This window comes from Pinus tabuliformis, chromosome 2_1 (genome assembly GCF_031772625.1).
Source record: "Pinus tabuliformis cultivar Carrire ecotype Pingquan chromosome 2_1, CPIR1, whole genome shotgun sequence".
In the NCBI taxonomy this organism is placed as follows: domain Eukaryota; kingdom Viridiplantae; phylum Streptophyta; class Pinopsida; order Pinales; family Pinaceae; genus Pinus; species Pinus tabuliformis.
Genome location: NC_142299.1, coordinates 289,227,536 through 289,238,283, shown reverse-complemented (window position 1 = coordinate 289,238,283; position 10,748 = coordinate 289,227,536). Strand labels below are relative to the sequence as shown.

Sequence of the window (10,748 nt, the reverse complement as noted above, 5' to 3'; positions counted from 1 at the left end):
ACTTAATACTTAAGTATATTTATGACATGAAATAAAAAATATAAGTTATACTATTTTTAAGGCCAATCTATATCCATTTTAAGAAGGATCAAATATTTTGAGATACAAAACTCTTTTAAAGTGAAAAGACATTTGATCATTTTTGGCCCTTGGTGAGTTAAGATGGATTTATGATGGTTTTAATATGAGAAATGTGAGATGTATCATGGAGTGAATGTTCCGATACTTATGATGGATGGATAACTATCGATATTTACAAACAATTATTTTTTATCGATGTGTTGATTTTAATGTTAAATGGAAAATTATGAGATCTATGAATATAAGATGTTGTCAAAAATTAATTAATAATTTAATAATTACTAAATCATATAAAAACCACTTAATTTACGCTACACAATTTTTTTTACCAAATTAAAATAATAACAATCAAATTATACCAAGTTATTCATGTTTAAAACTTCTTCTTCTTTTTCAGAAGGAAATAAATAGTGGCACTTTCTATTAAAAATAGGCAATTCCAGTACATCTGCATAATCAAAAGTTCCAGATAACAAAACGAGAACAAGATATATGAGAAATATCATCAAAATAGGACCAAACTGCAACCCAAAAAACTAGTGAGGCTAAATTAGTTTCTACCAAGTAACTCTATCCATATTACCTTGATTTACTAGCACATAGAAACAAAACTAGTATCATGAAAGTTATAAAGGGTGCATTCTGAAAAAAAAAAAAAAAAAAAAAAAAAAAAAAAAACTAGTTCACCTATGTAATAAAGAGTGTCGTACTAATGATATGTAAAAAAGACCAAATAGTCCAAAAAAAGACCAGATAGTTGAGGAACCAGTTATGGCGCATTGAAATTTCCCTCTGCCACCAACTTGCCCTCCATAAAAAAATTGTATTAGATTGAACTAGGAGCAACTACCAAACCTTGCTTTGAGAGGCTATCCGTCACTGTGTTGCACTCCCCATATATATGAGAAATGATGATATGCTCAAAGGAGCACACCAATAACATAATACGATCCATCGATACTACTAAAGAAGGGGTCGAGAAGGTGGATCGCCCAACCACTTCATCAATAGCTGATCTACAGTCCCATTCAACAAAAATATTTCACAGTTGAAGGCGATTAGTTGAAACCAACTGACCCCAGAGTACAAGTAACTCAACCTTTTGATTCGTACCATACCCTCCAAACTAGAAAATAAGAAAGTGTATGTGAGGATTAATCCTTAGCCATGCACCATAACCACATCTACTATCACGAACCACACCATCAAAGAAACTTGCAGAATTAAAAACACCTACAATGGAGGAGACAAAGATGTGGAAAAAATATCATCTTGTAAGGGAATCCCCCCTCCGAAAATCCAATGTTTTAGATCAAATGTTGTAGATAATGGGAGGCTTGATTCGAAGATAGAAATATTTCTAGCTTTCCAGATCTACCATACTATGTATATAGGTAGGACTTTATATCTCCCTTTCCTATTAAACCATCACTTGAACCAAGACTCCAATGAATCAAAAGAACCCACCTTCGAAATCTGTACATGCTTCATAATGCACACCCAGAACTCCACAAACATGGGACACTAAATGAAGAGTTGTGTAACACTCTCCTAAGCCTTATGCCATAATACACACCACCCTAGAGCTAAGAATCCCATTTTGTAGATATTGTCCCACGTGAGAATTTTGTTTTTCTAGGCCAACTAGCAAAAATTGACCACTTTAAAAGGAACATGCCACCTCCACACTTTCGTGTACCAACAAATGTTATCTATTAGATTGACATAATTTGGAATATGATGGTAAACCTATGAGTCCACCACTGAAGCTTGCTTCAATACACCATTCGACACCAGAGAATCACTCGATTGCTTTTTCATGAAGAAAACATACTTGAACTCTTGTATGAGGTGATTCCAAGTAGACACATGACCTTCTGATAAACCAATCTCCTATTCTTTTCCATACTTGATAGAGGAAATCCAAGAAAAGGATGCCTCTATTGTGTAAAGTAGGAATAAAATCAATATTGTAAAAAGGAGATGGAGCAACACCTAGAATGGAATCCAAACCAATCAAAATTTGGTTCCCCTTTCCAAAATACTAGAGCATCTTATTAAGTAGCCATTTTCTTACCTTTATGAAACTCGTCCATATATAGGAGCCTTTTTTAATCCCAGCCACGCTCCTTTTGTACCAAAAAGAAAAGGCTTTACCTTTTAAGGACTTCTCTACAATAATCACTTGTCATATACCCCTACCAAATATATACTGCCATAGAGATTTAGTTAATAGAGCCCAACCAAACCTCTTGAAGTCAAGAATACCTCATCCACCAACATCTTTCCCCTTAGATATAGCATCAAAATTTACCAAGTGAAATTTTTGGTGTCCCTTAGTCCCAGATCAGAGAAAGTAAGCAATGATAGCTTTGATTCTATTAATAATAAATGAGGGAAGCCAAAAGAGATGAATCCAATATATGGATAGCTATTGTAAGACCAATTAGATCAAGATATACTGACCACCAAAAGATAGCCAACGATGTTTCCATAGAGAAAGGAACTTATGAAACTTCTCCACCATCCATCCCCAATCTGAGATCCTGTAGTTACTAGGCATCAATATAAAACCCAGTTAAGACAAACTGCCCTCAATGGGAGAGACCTAAACATTAAACAATCTAGCAATACAAATAATAACTTCTTGATCAACAAATGAGAATCCTAGTATAGATTTGTTACTATTCATAATCAAACCCAAGGTCACTCCAAATCTAACCATGATATCGTAAAAGGTCAAACACAGCTCCCATGATACCATTCCAAAGGTTAAAGCATCATCAACAAAAAAGAGGTGTTTAATAGAGCCTGAGCGAGATACGTGTAAACCCTGAAATGTACCTAGAGTATGTGCCTCCTTAAGCTTTAGACTAAGAGCATCCATGAGAAATATGAATAATATAGGAGACAAATAGCATCCATGATGAAGACCTTTACTAGCTGAGAAAAGTTTGATGGATATCCAATTTCTAACACCGCAAAATTTGTTAAAGGCACACATGCCATTATCCGAACTATACTATCCATTGATAATCCAATTTTTAAGAGGATCATGCACAAATATTCCAAATGAATACATTCATATGCCTTATGTAAATCCAATTTCATAATTATAGCATCTTCCTTGGAATGAATAGAGTGTAGACATTCCTGTGTCATGGTCACCATGTCATGAATCTGACGACCTGATAGGAAACTAAATTTCTTCGACGAGATATAGTTTGATAATACTTGCTTAATCTTGCTTGCAATAACTTTAGAGAGAAACTTATATGTAATATTAGAAAGAAAAATCGACCGAAAATATGAGAAAGCGATAGGGTGTGAGGACTTGGGGATAAGTGCAATAAAAGTTGAATTACTTGCATCTGAAACCCTATCACATGTATAGGATTCTTCAACCATATTCAGGAGGTCCGAACCTATATGATCAAAGAAGTGAAGAAAGAGATCAATTCTCTAGCCATCTGGGCCCGGGCTCTTATCTTTGGTTAATTATTTGAGAACAACCAAGATTTCTTCCAGCGCGACATGTCCGTACATAGCTGCAATAGATTCATCTGAAAACATACACAAGCATTTTTCAATACCCAATAACAGGTCAACATAATCCACCTTATTACATGCCAAATATAAACGTTCAAAATATTTATAGCCTCCTTATTGTCAGTTGTGTGTACACACACCCCTCCATCCTTTCCATCTCCCATTTTGCATTTTTGTGCCTCCTTTAATTAGCAAAGTGATGAAAGTATTTTGTATTGTGATCACCCTCTCAAATCCATATAGAATGACTTTTAAAACACCAAGAGGCCTTCTAAAAATTAAGGACCTCTCTCTTTTTCTCTTCTAGATCCTGCATCTTATTCATTTGAAAAGCTAATGGGGAGAGAAGGTCCATATGTAAATTGAGGAATTCCATTTCAACTACTGTCCGTTCTAAATCCTTCCGTTCTAAATCCTTTTTCATTTTTCTTTTCTGAAACTATCTCCACTTATGAACTTTTCTCTTTAGAGTATTTAATTACTTCATAATCAAATCCATGTCAAATGCAATATCCTTTACTTCATAATCAAATCCATGTCAAATGCAATATCCTATAAGCCCAGTAAAACATATATCCCTCACAAAATAACCTTGAGAACCTAAAATCATTTAAATACCTCTTCCCCAAACTGTACATAATTCTAGGATGAGATGAGATATGTTATTTTGACTATGTTTTAATTATAATCTTTTATTACTATCTCCAATGAAACAAAATATAATATTTTATTACTGTTGGTAAAACATTTAAATTTCTTTAAATGTCTTTTATCAAAATATGAATATTTTTCAAAAGACATTAAAAAAATATAAATATTTTTTATCTTAGCATGTTTTGTTAATTTAATTGTATTTTAAGACATAATGTAATTAATAAATAAAATAATTTGTTTTTGGAAAAATCATTTAAATTTATGTTAAATCTTAATTTTTTATTATTTAAAATGTATAGTGGAATACATAAATAAATTCAAAACTCTAAATAAAAACTGAACAAATAACATATATTATACTTTTTAAAAATATTTATCACATTTTAACAAAATTAAACCCAAAAAAAACAAAAACAGACAAACAAACTACTCTATAATTTAATCTGCTCCATGATATAATCAAACTACCTCATTAAAATACTATAATCAAAATACCTCATTAAAATACTATATAATAAATTTTGTTTGTTAAAATTTTCAATCATATAATGCACAAAATTTAAATGTTGCAAAAAAAACATCGTTGTTCTGGAAAAACATTGCTAAAAAGTTAATCATCTCACCCAAAGAAAAAAACAAAAAACCACCATTTGGTTTGTAATAATCCAAGCCAAATCCACCATATACAGATTTTGTCATTTGAGCGGCTGCCAAATCTCTCGCACTCGATTTCGAAAACCAGCCGGTTAGAAATCGCCGCTAAAGTCACTGCCATCATCATAATAACCATCATCAAACCCTGCATCGTAACTAGCATCGCTGATAAGATCTCCAAGTAACAGGCCGCCGAGAGCTCCGCCAATTAAGCCTGCCCCTAAACCCATCCCCAGTTTATTATTCTTCCTGGCCGGCTGCTGCGCCGCAGGGACAACGGGCGGATAACTCGGGTAAGGTGGGTAGCCCTGGTTGGGAGGGTAACCCTGGTAGGGAGGCGGAGAGTAACCCTGGTAGTAAGGCGGTGGCGGGGGATAGCTCACCGGTGGTGGAGGGTAGTGGTTATTCGGTGGCGGATGCGGCGAGGAGCCGGGCGGTGGGTAGAATGGGTAAGCGGTCACAGGCTCCGCCTTTGCCGCCCCGAATGAACCTGCTGGATAGGCGATCACGGGCTCCGTCTTGGCCGCACCATATGACCCTGCGACTGCCAGCGGCTGCATTTGCTGCTTGAACTCGGGCTTTTCGGCCAATTTCACAGAGAGGTTGAGAATCCCCTTGGGTTTTCCCGAGGATTTTAGGATATGGTAGCTGAGGAACCGCGCCGAAGTGGCGCCGGGGTTGAGAAATTCGATCAAGGGAATGCTAATGAGGCCGATCTCTTTGTCGCGGAAGGTAGCATCGGCATAGACTGCGATCTCGAGAAGCAGGCGGCCCTGCTGTAGGGCGGCCTCGTCGAGGGTAAACTTCATAGCGTGGTTCCAGTTGGGATCGTTGCCGTTGTTCTTGTCCACAGGCGTGCGTTGCCTGTTTTTGTGATCGTTGGAGATCCATGCGACTGCGTACGCCTTTATTTTGGAGAACCTGGTGGCCTTCTTCAGATCGCGGGCCGAGATTATGGTTAGTTCCATGCTCCTTGCCTTCATCGCACCCATGAATTCAATACAGAGGAAGAAAACAAATGAATTTACAAAGTGAAATTGGTGAAGAATCCGACTGAATTTACAGATTGAAATTGGGGCAGAATCCGACTGAATTTGGGAACAGCGGAATGGAGAGTAGGTTGGATTATTGATTGAGTGGGATGGAGATTTGAAAGGTAGTTATAGGCGCATTGCGCGTTATAGAAAACTCCCCGAGTTGAAAGATATTGCGGAGCCACGCTTTAATACGTGAAATCTCGATTCTGTTGAAGCTGGTTGGAATTGAAGAGCCCAAATATAGAATGGAGACTCTTAATCTACGTGTAAAGTCGCACCTAAGGACTATTCTGTTGTGTTATTTTGTTTTTCACTATTAGTGTATTTTAAGTTTGTTATTGTGTTTTTAACTATAACTGTACTCTAACTGTTTTAGGTGTTTTAAGTTTTTTGTTTTTGAGATTTTGGTGAGTAAAACTAAATTTGAATTTTTTTTTTTAAACATTAAATTTATTTTTATAACTAAAAAAATATTTTAAATAATAAAAATATACCATTCAAGGGATTTTTTATTATCAAATTTCCAACCACTAAAAATCTCAAATACTAAAAATCTCAAATACTTCAACTACTTTCTTAAAATAAAATAACTAAAACGAAATAATATTTAAATATAATATTATTTCTTAATAATTTCTTTTTAATACTCTATAATTTTTAATATTTTAGTAATATTATTATTTATTAAATAATATTATATTGATAATGGTGATAATGAACTTCTACTAAGATTAATACGGTCTATCAAACCTTAAGAAAATAAAAATATCTAATTGTGTATTTTTAAGATCTTATTTTTATAATAAAAAGGAAGAGGAAAAAGCGCTCCAAAATCACTATAGTTAAAGTGACTTAATATATCAAGAAGATTAGAAGTGTGGTAAATATTAAGGAAATGAGAATGAATATGAGCAGGGTTGGAATTTCGAAACAGATCCACAATTTCAACAAAGAACCTTGATGGCCTTCTAAAATTGCAAATTACCCCTCAAATTCCATCCCTATGAGTAAATATTATATTCTAATACTTAAACTACTTTCTTTAAAATAAAATAATATTTAAATATGATGTAATATTATATTATTTCTTAATAATTTTTAAATCCATCTATCTAACTTCGTAGGGTAGCAAATCCTTCTATCTAACTTCGCCTGAGAATAAGAGAGGTTGAGCTGAAGACCGCAGCCCTTCCATATGCAGAAACTATAGAAATGACAAAATCCCAGATCTTAGGGAGACCAAAAAACCGGTCAAGACAGATGAACCACCGGTCACGACGGATGAGAATTAACATCAACATAGAATTACTGAGGGGGCTTCCCGAACCTGCTCGCTGTGTCCAAGGCCTGTTCCAGAACATGGCTGTCCGCTCTCGCTTGCAGGGATTGATAGCTGCGACATTCCGCCTGATTCTCTTGCTGCGGTCCGCTAGTCTGCCGAGCTTCTGGACTGAGCGTCTGCCTGAGGAGCTTAATAAGCACCGTCATCTTCTTGGACAGAGAATCTACTACCTCATGCACCGCCGTGATTTTGAAATCCAGAGCTTCATAAATGCCATATAAACTTTTCATCTGGGCCTCAGGGATGACCTGGTCACTTTGAGGCAGCTTCTTACTGTCTTCCCTCGAATCCAGAGCACGCGCCAGCAGGGTTTTTACTCGCCAGCTTTCCGCCTAAGTACGCACAAACTGTGTGGCCCGTTTGGTTACTGTACCAGGATCCTGAAGCCAATCAACCTCCTGCGCTATATCTTCCTCAGACCGCTTTCGCTCTTCTTCCTTCACAGAAGCCTCCAGGTCAGACAATTTGCGCTTGTTCTTCGACGCGGTTCTGGTCTCGTACATTTCCCTCGCTGTCTTGAGCTCCATGTTCGCAGTGATGCTGCGGCAGCCGTCACCTTCCATACTTAGCTTAACACTTGCGACGTGAGAACAGGCACAGAGAGCCGAACGTAAATGAACCGGAACGATGCACTGAAAAATGCTGATGGTGCCTTTGCCTCTACTCGCTGTTAAATAATTGTTCTGGAGGATATTGCCCATGACTACCCGATCCTCCCGAAACGACGTGGATGTACTAACATAATTGTTACTGCATAGAGCTGTGTTTTCCGTGTGATGTATCAAAACCTTGACATAAATGTTGTCTCTTCTCTCTCTAATCAGAAAGTGCCAAGTGTTCGCCAACTTGCTGTGGTGGCGACGGTGATCGTTGCGGCACATCATTTTAGATTTGTTTCCTTTATTCCCCTTCTGTTGCCATAAACGCACCGGAATTACCTGTCCTTCTGCCCTCTGCCAACTTTTAATATCCGTAGCCACTCCAGCGTGCCCCATCATAGAAAAGCGTGGAAGCCGAGCACCTTCCGGTTAAGCTCGGTTGGCATTTTCCATGTCTTGTTTGGCCAGCTAGATGCATTTCTCCTTCAGGTCTAGACAGTTCACATGCTGCCAAAAGCTGTCCCATTCCCTATTTTGGTTGTCGATGCCATGATTTGCTAGGTGGTCCGCTATTGCATTCGCCTTGCGTCTCACCACCTGGAAGACTAACCCTCTGATACCACTGATTAACTCGGCTATGTTTTCTCTCACCTTTGCTAATCTCCAATGTTTCATTGCTTTGCTCGCTTTGGTTCCGCCATAGATTTTCTTTGCCATAAAAATTACCAGGGCTGAGTCGCCTTCCACCACCGCTGTGCAATTCTGCATGTCTTTTAGAATCCGTAGTCCCTGTTCTAAGGCTGCAAACTCCATTTCATTGTTCGTCCCTTCTCCCAGAGCTTTGCAGTAAATATGAAGAATGTCTCCTTCATGGTTTCTTATGATGCCTCCTATACCCACCATCCCAGGGTTACCTCTGGACGCGCCATCAAAATTCAACTTCAGCCAACCAACCGGCGGATATTTCCAACTGTTGGACTCAGAATTTGGGTTCTGCTGGCTTCTCGATGTGGGCATGCTCTGGTTGATGTCCAGCTGGAAGAGTTTTAAAATGCGTAAGTCACTAGACGAAGGCTGCTCATTAGGTTCCACTTTGACTTTCACTTGAATTAACTGTCTGATATTTATCATAATAGTATCTGTGGAATGCTCTGTATTTCTGTATTCATCTTGGAAAATTCTCCTGTTACGCTCCTTCCATATGGTCCATGTTAAGAAACCTGGCATAACTTTCCAAATGTTGTCGACTCTAGGATTCTTTGAGTAATTATTCTGCCAATTTTGTATGGTATCTTGGATGGACTCCCGATTTCTGTTAGAATTTAGCAAAATACCCTCCGCCCAATTCCATAAATGACATGCCCAGTCACAGGAATTGAATAAATGGTTTATTGTTTCTTCCTCTGCTAGGCACATTGGGCATCTGGAAGGCCCATGAAAACCTTTATTGCGTAGATTTTCCCACGTCAAGGTTTTTTTCCTCATTAAAAGCCAGAGGAAAGTTTTGATTTTTGGCCAAAACAGGTTGTCCCACACTTTATGACTCCAAGGAGTTACCTCCCTCTGCTCTGCATTTTCTATCATTTCCCTGGCTTCCTTGAGTGAGAAGTTTCTACTGCCTTTCATTCCCCATCGATGCTGGTCCTTTTCTTCCGTATTCCTTATCTTCCTTTTGAGAAGTTGATCAATTAGATGCTTTGTGCTTTCATTTTCCCCATTGCTGTTGTCGAAGTTGAAGTTTATCCATTCTCTCCAGTTAGGATCCTTGCCATTCTGGTTCTAGTACTGTTGGACTTTGTATTGGCCTTCTTGTTGGCATTTTTGCTTGAGAAGAGCGAGCTCTGGCTTTTCCAGTTTTGGGAGTTGTTGCCAACCATCTTCCCAATAAAGAGCTGAATGCCCATTTCGAATTTCCCAAAAACTGTTTTCCTGCACCAAGTTGCGATTTTTCCTAGCAAGACTCCATATGGGGGAACCCTCAGGGACCTCCTGAAGTCTGATAAGATCCTGATTGTTGCACTTTGGGGTATATTTCTCTTTCCAATGTCTTGCCTAGGGAAGATGGGGCTCTTTTAACCATCTCCACCAGAGTTTTGCTCCACAAGTCATGTTGATGATTGAAGGATCCACCAGATTTAGGCCTCCCAAAATTTTCAGTTTGCAGAGTTTGTGTCATGCCACAAGCACCCATTTTTTCTTTTCCCCATTCCCGTTCCATAAAAAGGATCTTTGGATTGTTATAATTTGTTGAAGGATGCCCTTGGGGGACGGCAGCATGGAGAGTAAGTACTGCGGGATAGCCTGTAGAACCGCCTTGGTGAGGACTAATCTCCCAGCAAAATTAAGTGCCCTGTGCGTCCAGTGCTTACACCTTTTCTCTAGGTTAGCCAAGATTTTCTCCCAGTGCACTTTTTGCCAGGGTTTAAGTGTTAGAGGTGCTCCTAGATATCTTGATGGTAGACAACCTTTTCTGAAACCAAGTAAATTAGAGAGATGCTTCTGGATAGCTGGATGGGTGTGAAAGAAAAAAATCGCGGACTTGGAAAAATTAATTTCCATTCCCGACGCCTTGCTGAATAGATCAAGGATTTTCTTAAACGCCAGAGCCTCTTTCACCGTGGGGGTTCCATGTAACATAGTATCATCCACAAATTGTTGGTGTGTGGTAGCTGGAATGGATTGGAGAGGCTAAAGTCCCTTGATCTTCCATTCCCTTTTCGCTTTGGCTATGAGTCTGTTGAGTCCTTCCATGAGGATTACGAACAGGAAGGGGGAGAGAGGGTCTCCTTGTCTGATTCCACGAGTGGGTGAAAAGGGTGCCAAGGGGGATCC

General features: G+C 38.4%; 1 protein-coding gene across 1 annotated transcript; it reads right to left on the bottom strand.

The window, feature by feature from the left end:
* Positions 1-4,960: 4,960 nt before the first annotated feature.
* Positions 4,961-6,082, bottom strand: LOC149199915 (protein SRC2-like). The gene has a single exon (XM_089399480.1). It carries the CDS (start codon positions 5,928-5,930, stop codon positions 5,031-5,033), a length of 900 nt encoding a protein of 299 aa, XP_089255606.1. The 5' UTR covers positions 5,931-6,082; the 3' UTR covers positions 4,961-5,030.
* Positions 6,083-10,748: the final 4,666 nt, after the last annotated feature.

Excerpts from the sequence above, each read along its gene's own strand:
- LOC149199915 (XM_089399480.1), bottom strand. The coding sequence starts at position 5,930 with ATGGGTGCGATGAAGGCAAGGAGCATGGAACTAACCATAATCTCGGCC.